At 41.0% G+C, this 20,832-nt stretch overlaps 1 protein-coding gene across 2 annotated transcripts in view; it reads left to right on the top strand.

The window, feature by feature from the left end:
* COBL (cordon-bleu WH2 repeat protein) overlaps positions 1 to 20,832 on the top strand; it is a 558,417-nt gene that overhangs the window by 255,587 nt on the left and 281,998 nt on the right. For both annotated transcript variants that reach the window (XM_053714458.1, XM_053714459.1), the window contains exon 4: positions 14,207 to 14,417. In XM_053714458.1, the coding sequence (XP_053570433.1) occupies positions 14,207 to 14,417 (211 nt within the window). The remainder of the gene's footprint in view (positions 1 to 14,206; positions 14,418 to 20,832) is intronic.

The raw sequence follows: 20,832 nt of genomic DNA, 5'->3' as shown, positions 1-20,832 counted from the left end.
TCTGCTCTGCTAAGTTTTCAGCATAGGCTAGAATATTAGATTGGTCAACTGCCTGGACATCCTGCTTTCGTTCCAATGCATCGACCCTATCTCCAATTTCAGATATCTCCTTTTTCAATTCTGCAGAACTACGTTGAATCTCTTGGGTGATGGACTTGGTCTGGGTTGCCAGGAATTTCTTAAGAGACGACTCGGTAATAAAGTGCTGCGAGGCGGCTGTAGACTGCATGCTGGACTGAGACTCTTCATCTTGAGATTCAGGTTCACATATTTCGGCATTCGGAAGAGGGGCAGGCTCTTTAGCAGAATGAGCAAAGTGGTCGAACACTGTCTTCCTAGGTTTTGGGTTCGATTTTAAATGCTTCCTTATGGAGTGAGGCATTTTGTAGGTTAATAGTCGAATGCTGTGTCCAAGGGGAGCAAGAGACCACTAAAAATAGAGAAGTATGTACCGCTGTTTGAGGGAAAAATGTATTGTTAATAGCACAAAAGAATATAATTATCATTTATTTTTTCATTTATTTTTAGTCTAGCATACTGTATGAGCAGAGCGGGGCTGGGCAGCACTTGTCAGAAAAAACTACATAGTAAACGTAGTGTACAGCTGTTGCAGATGTAAAGGGCACCTAATTTGGCCCCTCACCTCAGGGAAGCTAAGGGATACGACCCAAGAGGAAGGGGAAAGGGAATTGGAAGTGACCCACCCAGACAGGCTGGGCGGGAGTGGGGAGGTGAGGGACAGACAACCAGGAGCCAAACTTTTAGGGTACCATTCAGAAGATAGAAATGTAAAATGCAAAGTATGAGCAATCTAACTCAAAATGGCAATCAACCGAAAACCTCAGCAACCCCTCTCAACTCAGGGAAAGGGGATACACCCAGAAGGGAGGGGAAAGGGGAAGTGGAGGTGACCAGCCTAGACTAGCTAGGCCGGAAAGGGAGAGTTTTGAGGGGATAGTGCCGAAAAGTTCACTTGTCTGGGTAACAGTTAGGACTAATTGTATTACAGTAGACCTGCAAAAAGAAAATAGTTGTTAGATAAGCAATGAGAAGATATAACACTCCACTTTAGACCAGGGGCCCAAAGACAAATAAGCTGACGCAGCAGCACTTGACCAGTTAATAAAATGGACTAATGTTCTAAGAGAGTCTGACCAGGTAGCCCAGGTAGGCAAGTTAGTATAGGCTCCCAATGTGTATGATAGTTCAAGTGAGCACAAAGGTACTTTGGGATTTACAGACCTGAGAGAAAACTACCCTATTGTGGGTTACCCTAGGGGGTGAAGCTTGATCTAGGCTCAAATGAGCTGTAGCCCCAGTTACAGAGGAAGCAAAATTAAGGGGTATTTAGAGGCTTAACAGGGCTGTGTGAAATGGGATCACAGTTATTGCAGTTGTCAAGGGGGATCGTTAGACCTCAAATGACCAGGCCTCTTAATAGGGTAGATGTCGGTATGCCTTTGATCTAGCTAACACAGAGCAAGACAATATTGAAATACCCCTCCTGCAGAACGTTGCACATTAGTAGTGATCAGATGTGAGGGTAGGTGTCATCAGACTCACACGCTATAAAATCTTGGCCAGTGTTAATGGGGTCAGGGTCCCCCTTAGGCAGTTTACTAGGTTGTGTCCTGTGGGCTGCCGGGGTAGTAATGTGGGCAGATCTGAGTGCGTGCAAATAGTAATAAGGCAGCTTAACAGCCGCGATCTCACCCCTGTGTGGAATTGTTGATCTCCTCCGCTACCCGTCCGATCAATGTGAAGGCACAAGTGAAGCTGCGGCACTGAGCTAAGCGCCACGTGGGGATCTGTCCGTGCTGTGTTGGGATCAAAGGCCTCCCAAGATGGCCGCCACTCGCGCCAATATGGAGGGCAGGAAGAGGCCTGAAACAGCTTCTCGTCCGCAGCAATCTCCTCCAACTGCCGGCAGGTCTGTCCTCTGTAGCGGCAGCGTCGCGGGTCTGGGTCCAGACCCTCCCAGGTCACAGTCAGGCACGGGATACCCGGTAAGTCCAGAACTCTGCAAAGAAGGTCCCAGCAGTCTTTCCCGTAGACGCGACCTCTGACAAGTTGGCTGGGTCGAATGGCAGGGTCGGGAGTCGTCCTTCTCCCGTAGCCGGAAAGCTTTAGGTAATCTGGGCCCCAGGGCCCCAAGTAAAGTATCTTCAGGGCTTGCCTCGCCGAGTAACAGCACCAGAGGTAGGAGGCCGCAGAGCGTATGACGGATTAGTTCAGGCAGGGGAATCCCCCGGTACACACCAAGGCCTTGTGAGTTATTTTCAGAGGGTGCGTCCAGGGCCGGCTATAGCTCCGGAGCGGGGCCCGACCCTCCGGGGCCTATCTGTAAAGAGCCTCAGAGTGCGGTAGTTGTCTGGGTGTGTTGTAGCCGGGCTGTTATCGTGATAGAGGCAGGTAGGAAATGGGATGAAAGTCTGTATTAAGTTGCCTCAAAGTAATAGGGAACACTTATGGCAAGTCTTACAAGTCTTTTACCAGGGTATTGGGCTCAGAAAAATAACTTTTTAGTGCAGAAAAATAACTTTTTATATTTGAATAAGCAGGAGCTATGCCGCAGCACGTCTTCTCCTCTTGATGGCTAGCTCCGCCCCCCGGTATTTGTATTTTTATGCAATGTAAAAGAGCTGTTATCTTTTGGGCAATGCCCCACAAAAGGCCCTTTTAAGGGCAATTGGTAGTTTAATGTAGGCTAGGGTTTTTTATTTTGTGGGGGGGGGGCTTTTTATTTTGATAGTGCTAATATATTAATTCTTTTTTATTTTTGATACTTTGGTTTTTTATTTTTTTTCATAATGTAGTGTGGGGGGGTTGTAACTTAGTGTTTGTTTTTTTCTGTAATTTAGTACTTTTAATAATGTTTAATTGTATATTTAACATTTTTAGTAGGGTTAGGTTTCTTTAATATGTAATTTAGTTTATTTATTTGGTATTTTAATTTAATTGTAGTATAATAGTTAGGGTAGGTTAATTAATAGTTTAAAAAAATAGTTTATTTTAATTCTACAGGTAAGTTTTAATTTATATTAAGATAAGGATGTTGTAATTTAGTTTTTGGCGATGTGGGGGGCTGATGGTTTAGGGGTTAATAGATTTAGTTAGTGGTAGTGATTTGGGAGGCCAGAGGTTTAGGGGTTAAACATTTTAGTATAGTGGCGGCGTTTAGTGACAGGGTATAAATAAAGCTGGGAAAAAGACGACTAGACGCAAGATCGATGACTGCTAGTTAACAACAGTCCGATGCTTATCGCCCTGTACTTGGTGTGCGTCTTTTTGACAGCTTTTTTCATAAATAAGGAGAGCATATTGAGATACACGGCCGCGATGTTAGGCAATGTTAGGTAATTGATGCTGGCGTATGCAACATAGTTGACGCTTTGATAGATATCCCCCATAGAAGGAGAATGCCTATATGTGAGAAATCACTCTGGAATTATTAGAATATATATCTCTATCTTCCTCATATATCTGTTCCAAAGGCATATCGCATATATAAAGTAAATAGTGCTTCTAGTGAAATACAGTATGCTTATCAAGATTACAATGAACATAAAATGAACACAAAGGGCTAGATTACAAGTGGAGAGCAAAAATATTTTGTGCTGTTGAGCCCTAACACCGCTCAAGGTAAATCAATTTGCATTGGTATAACAAGTTGAAAGTAAAAAGTTATCACTCGGGCGAAAAACTCAGACATTTGGAGGTTTGTAAAAAAAAGCCTTTCTCTCTTTCGTTTGAGTGCTAACCTGAAGACAACTGCGCTAAAGCCAAAGGTCCGTTAGGAATACTTCAAATACCTATGTTCTTTAATTAGAAGCCTTTTTTTTATTTTATATATATATATATATATATATATATATATATATATATATATATATATATATACAGGGAGTGCAGAATTATTAGGCAAATGAGTATTTTGACCACATCATCCTCTTTATGCATGTTGTCTTACTCCAAGCTGTATAGGCTCGAAAGCCTACTACCAATTAAGCATATTAGGTGATGTGCATCTCTGTAATGAGAAGGGGTGTGGTCTAATGACATCAACACCCTATATCAGGTGTGCATAATTATTAGGCAACTTCCTTTCCTTTGGCAAAATGGGTCAAAAGAAGGACTTGACAGGCTCAGAAAAGTCAAAAATATTGAGATATCTTGCAGAGGGATGCAGCACTCTTAAAATTGCGAAGCTTCTGAAGCGTGATCATCGAACAATCAAGCGTTTCATTCAAAATAGTCAACAGGGTCGCAAGAAGCGTGTAGAAAAACCAAGGCGCAAAATAACTGCCCATGAACTGAGAAAAGTCAAGCGTGCAGCTGCCAAGATGCCACTTGCCACCAGTTTGGCCATATTTCAGAGCTGCAACATCACTGGAGTGCCCAAAAGCACAAGGTGTGCAATACTCAGAGACATGGCCAAGGTAAGAAAGGCTGAAAGACGACCACCACTGAACAAGACACACAAGCTGAAACGTCAAGACTGGGCCAAGAAATATCTCAAGACTGATTTTTCTAAGGTTTTATGGACTGATGAAATTAGAGTGAGTCTTGATGGGTCAGATGGATGTGCCCGTGGCTGGATTGGTAAAGGGCAGAGAGCTCCAGTCCGACTCAGACGCCAGCAAGGTGGAGGTGGAGTACTGGTTTGGGCTGGTATCATCAAAGATGAGCTTGTGGGGCCTTTTCGAGTTGAGGATGGAGTCAAGCTCAACTCCCAGTCCTACTGCCAGTTTCTGGAAGACACCTTCTTCAAGCAGTGGTACAGGAAGAAGTCTGCATCCTTCAAGAAAAACATGATTTTCATGCAGGACAATGCTCCATCACACGCGTCCAAGTACTCCACAGCGTGGCTGGCAAGAAAGGGTATAAAAGAAGAAAATCTAATGACATGGCCTCCTTGTTTAGCTGATCTGAACCCCATTGAGAACCTGTGGTCCATCATCAAATGTAAGATTTACAAGGAGGGAAAACAGTACACCTCTCTGAACAGTGTCTCGGAGGCTGTGGTTGCTGCTGCACGCAATGTTGATGGTGAACAGATCAAAACACTGACAGAATCCATGGATGGCAGGCTTTTGAGTGTCCTTGCAAAGAAAGGTGGCTATATTGGTCACTGATTTGTTTTTGTTTTGTTTTTGAATGTCAGAAATGTATATTTGTGAATGTTGAGATGTTATATTGGTTTCACTGGTAAAAATAAATAATTGAAATGGGTATATATTTGTTTTTTGTTAAGTTGCCTAATAATTATGCACAGTAATAGTCACCTGCACACACAGATATCCCCCTAAAATAGCTATAACTAAAAACAAACTAAAAACTACTTCCAAAACTATTCAGCTTTGATATTAATGAGTTTTTTTGGGTTCATTGAGAACATGGTTGATGTTCAATAATAAAATTAATCCTCAAAAATACAACTTGCCTAATAATTCTGCACTCCCTGTATATATATATATATAAATATATATATACTATATATATATATATATATATATATATATATATATATATATATATATATGAATGCTGAATGTGGCCACAATTTGGAGCCAGATTTATTACTACTGGTAGCTAGCTGAACACTTCGGTAAGACGATGACAAGAGGCATAATTGTGCAGCCACCAATCAGCAGCTGACTCAACAAAGGATACCAAGAGAACTAAGCACATTAGATAATAAACGTAAATTGGAGAGCTGTTGAAAATTGTTTTCTCTATCTGAATCAATGAATAATTGGGGTTTCATATCCCTTTAAAATGTACCAGTGTTACACATAAAGGGGACTTTCAGACATGAAGTATAAAATATTTAATTCTGAAAATTCCTTTATTTGCCCGCAGCCTATGTCGTGCTGAGCACCTCTGGCCTCCCACAGCTGAATGCTACTTTTTCAGTAAGGTGAAGTTTTCACCGCTTAGCCAATAGCCGTGCGGCCCAGTTGGCATTATGATGTATGGCTAGCACGCTAACATCACCTTATTGATAGTGTTCTGCTGTTGGCAGCCTGAGGTGTTCAGCGCGACATACACCACTGGCAAATAAAGGAACTTTCACCATGAAGTATTTCATACTTCATGAATGAAAGTCCCCTTTATTTGTAGCACTGGTAAATCCTAGCATTTAAAAAACGCTAGGATTTACCATCACAATGTCTCTTTAAGATCTGATCAAAACACAGTTTTCAGTCTGCCGGTATTGAACGCGTCCCTTAACATTAAAGTGATGGTAAATCCAAGCATTTAAAAAACACTAGGATTTACCATCACTAAATAAAGTTTTATTTCATTTATGACTTACTAAAAAAAAGGTGCTATTCTCACACTTTCTGCGCCACTGTAGATTGCATAAATCAGCGCCTCCGGCCACCCATGGCACAGCGCTCCTTACCAATGAGGTGACGTTTCCACCTCTAAACCAATAGCTGTGCTAGGATGTCAGTTGACATGCACAGCTATTGGAGGTGTTGATATTTGCAATGTACTGTGGCGCAGAAAAGGTGAGTTTAGCACCCTTTTTTTAGTAAGTCATGAATGAAATTACACTTTATTTTTAGTGATGGTAAATCCTAGCGTTTTTTTGGATTTACCATCACTTTTAGGTTGGTTGTAACTCATATAGGGCTAGATTATGAATGGCACACTAACAGTTGTGTGCAAACGAAAAGGGGTTTATGGCAGCGGGTTCTTGCATGTATTAAAAGTTGAAGTAAACGTGATCACTTGAGCGCAAATGAAGTTAACGAGCAGCGTGTTAGAGGTACTTCAGAACTCTGGTTAATTGTTTAGCAAAAAAAAAAAGAAGTCTCGCAAAACACATCAAACATACATTACAAAGTACAGTTACACTCATAATAACATATTTAATAAAAATTATTAAAAAAAGAACATTTCTCAAAACAGTAAAAAAAAGGCTTAAAGGTAGGAGGTCTCAGGTGTTAGAAAAAAAAGCAGGCAAAGGGCTTTAACATAGAGATACAACATGTCTTAAGATGTATATGTATATATATATATATATATATATATGTCTATATATATATGTACATATGTACAGTATTTATATGTGCATATATGTATTTACAGACATATTTACACATATAAGCACATTAATATATATGTATACATATGTAGACATATATATATAAGTGCACTGGAGCCCTTTGCAGTTAAGTAGACGAAAACGTAAAAAGCATATTCATGCAATATTCATATTTAATAAAGTGTTATACTGTGTATTTACTGTAAATATTCCAGTGTTCTGCACATAGCAGAATTTGTTCAATGTATTTATAAATAGATATTCCTATATATATATAAATATATATATATATATATATATATATATATATATATATATATATATATATATATATATATACTGTATATATATATATATAATCATGTATTTATAGGTATAAATGTACATTTCTCTTGTTAAGTGTATCCAGTCCAAGGATCATCCATTACTTGTGGGATATTCTCCTTCCCAAAAGGAAGTTGCAAGAGGATCACCCACAGCAGAGCTGCTATATAGCTCCTCCCCTCACTGCCATATCCAGTCATTCTCTTGCAACTCTCAACTAAGATGGAGGTCGTAAGAGGACTGTGGTGTTTTATACTTAGTTTATTTCTTCAATCAAAAGTTTGTTATTTTTAAATGGTACCGGAGTGTACTGTTTATCTCAGGCAGTATTTAGAAGAAGAATCTGCCTGCGTTTTCTATGATCTTAGCAGAAGTAACTAAGATCCTTTGCTGTTCTCACATATTCTGAGGAGTGAGGTAACTTCAGAGGGGGAATAGCGTGCAGGTTTTCCTGTAATAAGGTATGTGCAGTTAAAATATTTTTCTAGGGATGGAATTTGCTAGAAAATGCTGCTGATACCGAAGTAATGTAAGTAAAGCCTTAAATGCAGTGATAGCGACTGGTATCAGGCTTATTAATAGAGATACATACTCTTATAAAAGTGTATTTTAAAACGTTTGCTGGCATGTTTAATCGTTTTTTACATATGTTTGGTGATAAAACTTATTAGGGCCTAGTTTTTTCCACATGGCTGGCTTGAATTTTGCCTAGAAACAGTTCACTGTTGTAATATGAGTGGGAGGGGCCTATTTTGGCATTTTTTTACACAGCAAAAATTACAGACACAGACATCCAGCTTCTTCCTGCATGATCCAGGACATCTCTGGAGGGCTCAAAAGGCTTCAAAAGTCGTATTGAGGGAGGTAAAAAGCCACAGTAGAGCTGTGGCAGTTGTTGTGACTGTTTAAAAAACGTTTTTGTCATTTGTTATTCCGTTTTTGGTATTAAGGGGTAAATCATCCATTTGCAAGTGGGTGCAATGCTCTGCTAACTTATTACATACACTGTAAAAATTTCGTTAGTGTAACTGCATTTTTTCACTGTTATTTCTTAAAGGCGCAGTAACGTTTTTTATATTGCTTGTAAACTTGTTTTAAAGTGTTTTCCAAGCTTGCTAGTCTCATTGCTAGTCTGTTTAAACATGTCTGACACAGAAGAACCTACTTGTTCATTATGTTTGAAAGCCATGGTGGAGCCCCATAGGAGAATGTGTACTAAATGTATTGATTTCACCTTAAACAGTAAAGATCAGTCTTTATATATAAAAGAATTATCACCAGAGGGTTCTGTCAAGGGGGAAGTTATGCCGACTAACTCTCCCCACGTGTCAGACACTTCGCCTCCCGCTCAGGGGACGCACGCTAATATGGCGCCAATTACATCAGGGACGCCCATAGCGATTACCTTGCAGGACATGGCTGCAATCATGAATAATACCCTGTCAGAGGTATTATCTAGATTGCCTGAATTAAGAGGCAAGCGCGATAGCTCTGGGGTTAGGAGAGATACAGAGCACGCAAATGCTGTTAGAGCCATGTCTGATACTGCGTCACAGTATGCAGAACATGAGGACGGAGAGCTTCAGTCTGTGGGTGACATCTCTGACTCGGGGAAACCTGATTCAGAGATTTCTAATTTTAAATTTAAGCTTGAGAACCTCCGTGTATTGCTTGGGGAGGTATTAGCTGCTCTGAATGACTGTAACACAGTTGCAATTCCAGAGAAATTGTGTAGGCTGGATAGATACTATGCGGTGCCGGTGTGTACTGACGTTTTTCCTATACCTAAAAGGCTTACAGAAATTATTAGCAAGGAGTGGGATAGACCCGGTGTGTCCTTTTCCCCACCTCCTATATTTAGAAAAATGTTTCCAATAGACGCCACTACACGGGACTTATGGCAGAAGGTCCCTAAGGTGGAGGGAGCAGTTTCTACTTTAGCAAAGCGTACCACTATCCCGGTTAAGGACAGTTGTGCTTTTTCAGATCCAATGGATAAAAAATTGGAGGGTTACCTTAAGAAAATGTTTATTCAACAAGGTTTTATTTTACAGCTCCTTGCATGCACTGCTGCAGCGGCATTCTGGTTTGAGGCCCTGGAAGAGGCCATCCAGACAGCTCCATTGAATGAAATTATTGACAAGCTTAGAACGCTTAAGCTAGCTAACTAATTTGTTTCTGATGCCATTGTTCATTTGACTAAACTAACGGCTAAGAATTCCGGATTCGCCATCCAGGCGCGTAGAGCGCTATGGCTTAAATCCTGGTCAGCTGACGTGACTTCAAAGTCTAAATTACTCAACATTCCTTTCAAGGGGCAGACCTTATTCGGGCCTGGCTTGAAGGAAATTATTGCTGACATTACTGGAGGCAAGGGTCATACCCTTCCTCAGGACAGGGCCAAATCAAAGGCCAAACAGTCTAATTTTCATGCCTTTCGAAATTTCAAGGCAGGAGCAGCATCAACTTCCTCCGCTTCAAAACAAGAGGGAACTGTTGCTCATTCCAGACAGGCCTGGAAACCTAACCAGTCCTGGAACAAGGGCAAGCAGGCCAGAAAGCCTGCTGCTGCCCCCAAGACAGCATGAAGGAACGGCCCCCTATCCGGAAACGGATCTAGTGGGGGGCAGACTTTCTCTCTTCGCCCAGGCGTGGGCAAGAAATGTTCAGGATCCCTGGTCGTTGGAGATCATATCTCAGGGATATCTTCTGGACTTCAAAGCTTCTCCTCCACAAGGGAGATTTCATCTTTCAAGGTTATCAGCAAACCAGATAAAGAAAGAGGCATTCCTAAGCTGTGTGCAAGACCTCCTAGTAATGGGAGTGATCCATCCAGTTCCGCGGACGGAACAAGGACAGGGATTTTATTCAAATTTGTTTGTGGTTCCCAAGAAAGAGGGAACCTTCAGACCAATCTTGGATCTAAAGATCTTAAACAACTTCCTCAGAGTTCCATCATTCAAAATGGAAACTATTCGGACCATCCTACCCATGATCCAAGAGGGTCAGTACATGACCACAGTGGACTTAAAGGATGCCTACCTTCACATACCGATTCACAAAGATCATCATCGGTTCCTAAGGTTTGCCTTTCTAGAGAGGCATTACCAATTTGTAGCTCTTCCCTTCGGGTTGGACACTGCACAGAGAATTTTTACAAAGGTTCTGGGCTCACTTCTGGCGGTTCTAAGACCGCGAGGCATAGCGGTGGCTCCGTATCTAGACGACATCCTGATACAGGCGTCAAGCTTTCAAATTGCCAAGTCTCATACAGAGATAGTTCTGGCATTTCTGAGGTTGCATGGATGGAAAGTGAACGTGGAAAAGAGTTCTCTATCACCACTCACAAGAGTCTCCTTCTTATAGATTCTGTAGAGATGAAAATTTACCTGACGGAGTCCAGGTTATCAAAACTTCTAAATGCTTGCCGTGTCCTTCATTCCATTCCACGCCCGTCAGTGGCTCAGTGCATGGAAGTAATCGGCTTAATGGTAGCGGCAATGTACATAGTGCCATTTGCACACCTGCATCTCAGACCGCTGCAATTATGCATGCTAAGTCAGTGGAATGGGGATTACTCAGATTTGTCCCCTCTACTAAATCTGGATCAAGAGACCAGAGATTCTCTTCTCTGGTGGCTTTCTCGGGTCCATCTGTCCAAGGGTATGACCTTTCGCAGGCCAGATTGGACGATTGTAACAACAGATGCCAGCCTTCTAGGTTGGGGCGCAGTCTGGAACTCCCTGAAGGCTCAGGGATCGTGGACTCAGGAGGAGAAACTCCTCCCAATAAATATTCTGGATTTAAGAGCAATATTCAATGCTCTTCTAGCTTGGCCTCAGCTAGCAACACTGAGGTTCATCAGATTTCAGTCGGACAACATCACGACTGTGGCTTACATCAACCATCAAGGGGGAACCAGGAGTTCCCTAGCGATGTTAGAAGTCTCAAAGATAATTCGCTGGGCAGAGTCTCACTCTTGCCACCTGTCAGCAATCCACATCCCAGGCGTAGAGAACTGGGAGGCGGATTTTCTAAGTCGTCAGACTTTTCATCCGGGGGAGTGGGAACTCCATCCGGAGGTGTTTGCTCAACTGGTCCATCGTTGGGGCAAACCAGAACTGGATCTTATGGCGTCTCGCCAGAACGCCAAGCTTCCTTGTTACGGATCCAGGTCCAGGGACCCGGGAGCAACGCTGATAGATGCTCTAGCAGCTCCTTGGTTCTTCAACCTGGCCTATGTGTTTCCACCGTTTCCTCTGCTCCCTCGACTGATTGCCAAAATCAAACAGGAGAGAGCATCGGTAATTCTGATAGCGCCTGCGTAGCCACGCAGGATCTGTTATGCAGACCTAGTGGACATGTCATCTCTTCCACCATGGACTCTGCCTCTGAGGCAGGACCTTCTAATACAAGGTCCTTTTAATCATCCAAATCTAATTTCTCTGAGACTGACTGCATGGAGATTGAACGCTTGATTCTATCAAGGCGTGGCTTCTCCGAGTCAGTCATTGATACCTTAATACAGGCTCGGAAGCCTGTCACCAGGAAAATCTACCATAAGATATGGCGTAAATATCTTTATTGGTGTGAATCCAAGAGTTACTCATGGAGTAAGGTTAGGATTCCTAGGATATTGTCCTTTCTCCAAGAGGGTTTGGACAAAGGCTTATCAGCTAGTTCTTTAAAAGGACAGATCTCTGCTCTGTCTATTCTTTTGCACAAGCGTCTGGCAGAAGTTCCAGATGTCCAGGCATTTTGTCAGGCTTTGGTTAGGATTAAGCCTGTGTTTAAAACTGTTGCTCCTCCGTGGAGCTTAAACTTGGTTCTTAAAGTTCTTCAGGGAGTTCCGTTTGAACCCCTTCATTCCATTGATATTAAACTTTTATCTTGGAAAGTTCTGTTTTTGATGGCTATTTCCTCGGCTCGAAGAGTCTCTGAGTTATCTGCCTTACATTGTGATTCTCCTTATCTGATTTTTCATTCAGACAAGGTAGTTCTGCGTACCAAACCTGGGTTTTTACCTAAGGTGGTTTCTAACAGGAATATCAATCAAGAGATTGTTGTTCCATCATTGTGTCCTAATCCTTCTTCAAAGAAGGAACGTCTTTTGCATAATCTGGACGTAGTCCGTGCCTTGAAGTTTTACTTACAGGCTACTAAAGATTTTCGTCAAACATCTGCCCTGTTTGTCGTTTACTCTGGACAGAGGAGAGGTCAAAAAGCTTCGACAACCTCTCTCTCCTTTTGGCTTCGGAGCATAATACGCTTAGCCTATGAGACTGCTGGACAGCAGCCCCCTGAAAGGATTACAGCTCATTCTACTAGAGCTGTGGCTTCCACCTGGGCCTTTAAAAATGAGGCCTCTGTTGAACAGATTTGCATATGTATTTATGAATAAATAGAACATATTCTGCTATGTGAAAAACATTGGAATGTAAAATATTATTTTTTTCATGTCGGTTTAGCGCACTTGAGAATATGTGATCTGGTTTGTGCACGAGTAGTTTTTTTTTCCTCCACTTTTTTGTTCCATTAACTTCTATGGGGGAATAAGTTATTGATTGTGTGTGCGATTTTCTAAGTTTGTCTTTTTATGCCATTTGGGTTGGCGCGTGAGCGGAAACAGTTTAAGTACAACTCATAATAAAAGCGCAACCCGACGCGGGCAAAAAAAAAATATTCTAGCGCAGTTAACACTAGAACGGAGCGTTAAACAGGACACCACTTATAATCTGGACCATAATTATTAAATACGTGTAAATAAATGAGTGTAGTGAAAATATCAAACATCCTTTATTGAATAATATAAAACAAAAACGAATGTTTCCATAAAATATCACATATATTTTGTTTTATTAGACGTTATCACCTATAGTAAGTTTATAATTCTTTATAAAAGAACATTAGTGCCAAAGCTTACAAAACTGTCCAATCATCTACCAGCTGAGTAAATAACAACTCACTAATACAGAAGGGACCATTTTAAAATTACTGTTTTCAATGTGGCCATTAATTTATTAATGTTCCACTCCTCATGTGTCCCCATGCAACCCTGACAACTGAGCCTGCCAGATCCTACTTCTATTAAAAGGACATTAAACACTTCTTGCTTTTGTGTAAAAATTGTCCTTGTTCCACATTCTCTAGACAAAAAAATAAACAAATTCTGTAGCAAGCAAATGATATAAATGAAATAGGTGATTTCAGGCAAGCGATAATTAATCAGCCATTACAAGTGTCTGGTTATTGCTATCATAAACTCACGGTAGCAATTAAAGCTTATAAAATTAACCAGAGATCAGATCTCTGGTTAATTTTATAAATGTTCCCAAAATGCTCCCAAATTAAAGTGGTGTGTATTTTATTAAAAAATAAAGATAGCAGCATCTTTATTTTGTAATAAAATAACTGCACTAGGCATTATTTTGGGGGTAAATTTGGCAGGAGTGGGGTGTTGCTTATATACATATATATATTTATGTGTCTATATTTATATTTGCTGCAATCACTTACCCCCTGTGCTGCGCTTAGGTTCCAATGCCTCCCTGATGGCATCAGAATGAGACTCCCAATTGGAGACTATAGAAGCGCGCTCTCGTTCACTGATATTACAGAGTGGAGCGCAAATATCGCTTTCACTAATCTGGCCCTTTGTTTTTTGGCCTCTCTACGGACAGTGTGACAAAAAGCAAGTGGTCATTAATATCTCTTTAACCCAGTAGTAGGGGCATACCTATTGTCATATATTAATATGGAAACACTGTCACCCATGATTCCAGTAAGAATGTGTATTCTAACACATATTATGATTTTCTTCTGCAGTAAAGCAGTGATGGACCTATTGGTAGATTTGTGCAGCCAGTATCACCTGAACCCAGCCCAGTATACATTAGAAGGAACGCATAGCTTGTCACAGCAGCCTTTGACTTTGCGACCAAACACTTTAATTGGAACTCTGGATATGCAAAGTGTGTGCCTGAAGGAGAAAATTACTGAAGTGAAGAGCAAGAAGCCTGCTCCAAACATCCCTGAGGTAAGTGACATGCAAAGAGAAAAGCTCAAAATTTTATTTAAAAGTAAATGCACTTTCATTATTTATTTTGCCTTCTTTTTCCTGGGCACATAGAGTATGTGTATGTATGTATGTGCACATACATACATACACATATATGCATACACACATACAAATTTATATATATACACTATACAGGTATACCTCACTTTACATCGCTTCACTTTACAGCGCTTCGCTAATACAGCGCTTTGTGGAGCTGAAGTTCAACCTCCAAGGATTTTGAAACAGTGCTGTAATCATCGTGAGATTGTGAGAAAAGTGACTGGCACCATTTTGTTATGCAATTCACCCTTTTTACAGCATTACAGTGCAATCTGTGTCTCAGTGCTATAGTCTGACACATTTTACTACAGTAATTGTCACTATTTTACAGGTGCAGTATTTATTGAATACTAATTGAATACTGTGCTGTGCTAATGTTGAACTAAATGTAGCACTATTGCACCTCTAATATATATTAGTTCAAACATGTTTTCAAGTTTTTAAACACACTGGCAAGTGAAAAGAAAGCTCAAACTGTCTTGTTTCACTTTAAGGCGGTTTTCACTTTACAGCCGGCTCCGGTCCCTAACCCGCTGTATGAGCGGGGTATACCTATATATATATATATATATATATATATATATATATATATATATATATATATATATACAGTATATGTATATACACATACATACACATATATACATACACACATACACATATATACATACACACATACACATATATATATATATGTATATATATATATATATATATATATATATATACAGTATATATATGCACATACACACATATATGTATATCTTTGGCCCTTCCCATTCACCAAACACCTTGTCATATTCCATATCCTTTAAAAAAAAACATTTTTTAAACATTTATTTCAATAATAAACTTATATTTTATGTTATATATATATATATATATACATATAAATATGAGTGTAAATATTTTAAAGTGAAAGTAAAGTTATGTGGTCTGCTCTCCTCAGTTACATAGTTCATTTAAAATAAATAGGAGTTTCAGTCATGGGTTTGTACAAATTTGCATGTAAATGCTATTTTCGCCGCAGATAAACTCAATATTTTACAACTTACAATTCAACCCATTTTTTCCTCTCATTTTACTTCCTGATCACGTTTATCGATCGGCCAATTGACTTTCTGGCCGTTAGGCGGCCACGAGCAGACCTCATCCGCCTATGTGTTCAATTGCGCATGCGGCAAATCTTTTTTGTGCTCATTGTGTAGGACGCGCGTTCACGATTCGCGCATGCGCACACCTTTTGTTTTAGAACAGCCGAGGACGCATTCACGCATGCGCGTTGTAAACAGGCTCATCACAGAATCGCATGCGCATTGACGGGAAGAGCTACAATTCGCTCATGCGCAATGCGTTCTTTGCTTGTGAACGCGCATTTGACATACGTATAGAGTGGGTGGGACCGCTCTTTACGTCAAAACACAGAAACATAGGAAGTCTAAGATGGGCGGAGCATGATGGTTAACGGTAGGATAAATAACATTTAAATTAAAAGTCAAAATTCACAGAATTTAAAAAAAAATATATAGCGATCTTACTATTTGGAATGTATACAATACTTGAATGTGTTGTAAAGGGCTAAAATTTACTTTCACTTTAATACATTTTACATACGTTTTGTTATACTTTTATTCTTGCCCTAACACTTTAATTCAGGACTCAAGTCACTCTCAACTCACAACTTATATGTTGCGAGTTATATGAACGATGTTAAGCATGGCCATGCTATCCATTAAACATATAGAGTACGCTAAAGAGGTGTTGGCCGCGCTAAGCATTCTCTGGTTATTCTGTATTATCATTGACTCCTAATACCATATTGTGCTCTATTCTGAGCATGAGCGCGCAACATTGATAGCACATCCTTCGTGTTTAACCCCGGCTAAGTTAAAATCATCTCAAGAGCAACAACACACTACTGCAACACAGCAGAACACATCTGGTGAGCTAATGACAAGAGGCATGTGTGTGTAGTCACCAATAATTCATTGGGTTTCATATCCTTTTAAAATAAAGCTGGGTTTCACTCATTTTGTGAAACTGGAATACATCTTATGAAACTTTTTTTTTTTAGCAGTGTTAGATTTCCAAGCTAAATTGCATGGATTGAATATTGTTTTTTGAGTTAAATGGATATGAAACCCACATTTTTCACGATTTAGATAGAGCATGCAATTTTAAGCAACTTTCTAATTGACTATCATTTTGTCTTCGTTCTTTTGGTATCTTTATTTGAAAAGCGGTAATGTAAGCTTAGGAGAAGGCCCATTTTTCTTCTGTTATGTGTGATCAGTCCACGGGTCATCATTACTTCTGGGATATAACTCCTCCCCAACAGGAAATGCAAGAGGATTCACCCAGCAGAGCTGCATATAGCTCCTCCCCTCTACGTCACTCCCAGTCATTCTCTTGCACCCAACGACTAGATAGGATGTGTGAGAGGACTATGGTGATTATACTTAGTTTTTATAACTTCAATCAAAAGTTTGTTATTTTACAATAGCACCGGAGCGTGTTATTACCTCTCTGGCAGAGTTTGAAGAAGAATCTACCAGAGTTTTTTTTTTTTTTTTTACTATGATTTTAACCGGAGTAGTTAAGATCATATTGCTGTTTCTCGACCATCTGAGGGAGGTAAAAGCTTCAGATCAGGGGACAGCGGGCAGATGAATCTGCATTGAGGTATGTAGCAGTTTTTATTTTCTGAATGGAATTGATGAGAAAATCCTGCCATACCGTTATAATGAATGTATGTATACTCTACACTTCAGTATTCTGGGGATGGTATTTCACTGGAATTACTCTGTTAAAAGTACATTTAACCTTTTAATAGGTATTTATTATGTTAAACGTTTTTGCTGGAATGTAGAATCGTTTGCATTTTCTGAGGTACTGAGTGAATAAATGTTTGGGCATTATTTTTCCACTTGGCAGTTGCTTGTTTTAATTGTGACAGTTTCGTTTCTCTCTCACTGCTGTGTGTGAGGGGGAGGGGCCGTTTTTGGCGCTCTTTGCTACGCATCAAAAATTTCCAGTCAGTTACTCTTGTATTTCCTGCATGATCCGGTTCATCTCTAACAGAACTCAGGGGTCTTCAAACTTCTTTGGAGGGAGGTAGATTCTCTCAGCAGAGCTGTGAGACTTATATATTGACTGTGATTAAAAACGTTGCTCTGCAATTTTTATGTTTCAAATTTAATTATTGTTACTTTACTAATGGGAACAAACCTTTGCTAAAAGTTGTGTTGTTTTCAAGGATTGATGCTATAACTGTGTTTCAGTTCATTATTTCAACTGTCATTTAATCGTTTAGTGCTTCTTTGAGGCACAGTACGTTTTTGTTAAATAAGATTGTAACCAAGTTGCAAGTTTATTGCTAGTGTGTTAAACATGTCTGATTCAGAGGAAGATACCTGTGTCATTTGTTCCAATGCCAAGGTGGAGCCCAATAGAAATTTATGTACTAACTGTATTGATGCTACTTTAAATAAAAGCCAATCTGTACAAATTGAACAAATTTCACCAAACAGCGAGGGGAGAGTTATGCCGACTAACTCGCCTCACGTGTCAGTACCTGCATCTCCCGCCCGGGAGGTGCGTGATATTGTGGCGCCTAGTACATCTGGGCGGCCATTACAGATAACATTACAAGATATGGCTACTGTTATGACTGAAGTTCTGGCTAAATTACCAGAACTAAGAGGCAAGCGTGATCACTCTGGGGTGAGAACAGAGTGCGCTGATAATACTAGGGCCATGTCTGATACTGCGTCACAGCTTGCAGAGCATGAGGACGGAGAGCTTCATTCTGTGGGTGACGGTTCTGATCCAAACAGATTGGATTCAGATATTTCAAATTTTAAATTTAAATTGGAGAACCTCCGTGTATTACTAGGGGAGGTTTTAGCGGCTCTTAATGATTGTAACACTGTTGCAATACCAGAGAAATTGTGTAGGTTGGATAAATACTTTGCGGTACCGGCGAGTACTGACGTTTTTCCTATACCTAAGAGACTAACTGAAATTGTTACTAAGGAGTGGGATAGACCCGGTGTGCCGTTCTCACCCCCTCCAATATTTAGAAAGATGTTTCCAATAGACGCCACCACACGGGACTTATGGCAAACGGTCCCTAAGGTGGAGGGAGCAGTTTCTACTTTAGCTAAGCGTACCACTATCCCGGTGGAGGATAGCTGTGCTTTTTCAGATCCAATGGATAAAAAATTAGAGGGTTACCTTAAGAAAATGTTTGTTCAACAAGGTTTTATATTGCAACCCCTTGCATGCATCGCGCCGATTACGGCTGCGGCAGCATTTTGGATTGAGTCTCTGGAAGAGAACCTTAGTTCAGCTACGCTGGACGACATTACGGACAGGCTTAGAGTCCTTAAACTAGCTAATTCATTCATTTCGGAGGCCGTAGTACATTTAACCAAACTTACGGCTAAGAACTCAGGATTCGCCATTCAGGCACGTAGGGCGCTGTGGCTAAAATCCTGGTCAGCTGATGTAACTTCTAAGTCCAAATTACTTAATATACCTTTCAAGGGGCAAACTTTATTTGGGCCCGGTTTGAAAGAAATTATCGCTGACATTACAGGAGGTAAGGGCCACGCCCTGCCTCAAGACAAAACCAAAGCTAAGGCTAGACAGTCTAATTTTCGTCCCTTTCGGAATTTCAAAGCAGGAGCAGCACCAACTTCCACTGCACCAAAACAGGAAGGAGCTGTTGCTCGTTACAGACAAGGCTGGAAACCTAACCAGTCCTGGAACAAGGGCAAGCAGGCCAGGAAACCTGCTGCTGCCCCAAAGACAGCATGAATCGAGGGCCCCCGATCCGGGACCGGATCTAGTGGGGGGCAGACTCTCTCTCTTCGCCCAGGCTTGGGCAAGAGATGTTCAGGATCCCTGGGCGCTAGAGATCATATCTCAGGGATACCTTCTAGACTTCAAATTCTCTCCCCCAAGAGGGAGATTTCATCTGTCAAGGTTGTCAACAAACCAGATAAATAAAGAAGCGTTTCTACGCTGTGTACAAGATCTGTTATTAATGGGAGTGATCCATCCGGTTCCGCGGTCGGAACAAGGACAAGGGTTTTACTCAAACCTGTTTGTGGTTCCCAAAAAAGAGGGAACTTTCAGGCCAATCTTGGATTTAAAGATCCTAAACAAATTCCTAAGAGTTCCATCGTTCAAAATGGAAACTATTCGGACAATTTTACCCATGATCCAAAAGGGTCAGTACATGACCACAGTGGATTTAAAGGATGCTTACCTTCACATACCGATTCACAAAGATCATTACCGGTATCTAAGGTTTGCCTTCTTAGACAGGCATTACCAGTTTGTAGCTCTTCCATTCGGATTGGCTACGGCTCCAAGAATCTTCACAAAGGTTCTGGGTGCCCTTCTGGCGGTACTAAGACCGCGAGGAATTTCGGTAGCTCCGTACCTAGACGACATTCTGATACAAGCTTCAAGCTTTCAAACTGCCAAGTCTCATACAGAGTTAGTTCTGGCATTTCTAAGGTCGCATGGATGGAAAGTGAACGAAAAGAAGAGTTCTCTCTTTCCTCTCACAAGAGTTCCATTCTTGGGGACTCTTATAGATTCTGTAGAAATGAAGATTTATCTGACAGAAGACAGATTAACAAAGCTTCTAAATGCATGCCGTGTCCTTCATTCCATTCAACTCCCGTCAGTAGCTCAATGCATGGAGGTGATCGGCTTAATGGTAGCAGCAATGGACATAGTACCCTTTGCACGTCTACATCTCAGACCGCTGCAATTGTGCATGCTGAGTCAGTGGAATGGGGATTACTTAGACTTGTCCCCTACTCTGAATCTGGATCAAGAGACCAGAAACTCTCTTCTATGGTGGCTTTCTCGGCCACATCTGTCCAGGGGGATGCCATTCAGCAGGCCGGACTGGACAATTGTAACAACAGACGCCAGCCTACTAGGTTGGGGCGCTGTCTGGAATTCTCTGAAGGCTCAGGGACAATGGAATCAGGAGGAAAGTCTCCTGCCAATAAACATTCTGGAATTGAGAGCAGTTCTCAATGCCCTTCTGGCTTGGCCCCAGTTAAAAACTCGGGGGTTCATCAGGTTTCAGTCGGACAACATCACGACTGTAGCTTACATCAACCATCAAGGAGGGACAAGAAGCTCCCTAGCAATCATGGAAGTATCAAAGATAATTCGCTGGGCAGAGTCTCACTCTTGCCACCTGTCAGCAATCCACATCCCGGGAGTGGAGAACTGGGAGGCGGATTTCTTGAGTCGCCAGACTTTTCATCCGGGGGAGTGGGAACTTCATCCGGAGGTCTTT

This window comes from Bombina bombina, chromosome 5 (genome assembly GCF_027579735.1).
Source record: "Bombina bombina isolate aBomBom1 chromosome 5, aBomBom1.pri, whole genome shotgun sequence".
In the NCBI taxonomy this organism is placed as follows: domain Eukaryota; kingdom Metazoa; phylum Chordata; class Amphibia; order Anura; family Bombinatoridae; genus Bombina; species Bombina bombina.
Note: the sequence above shows the minus strand (reverse complement) of the source record. Positions and strands in the feature narration are given on the sequence as shown.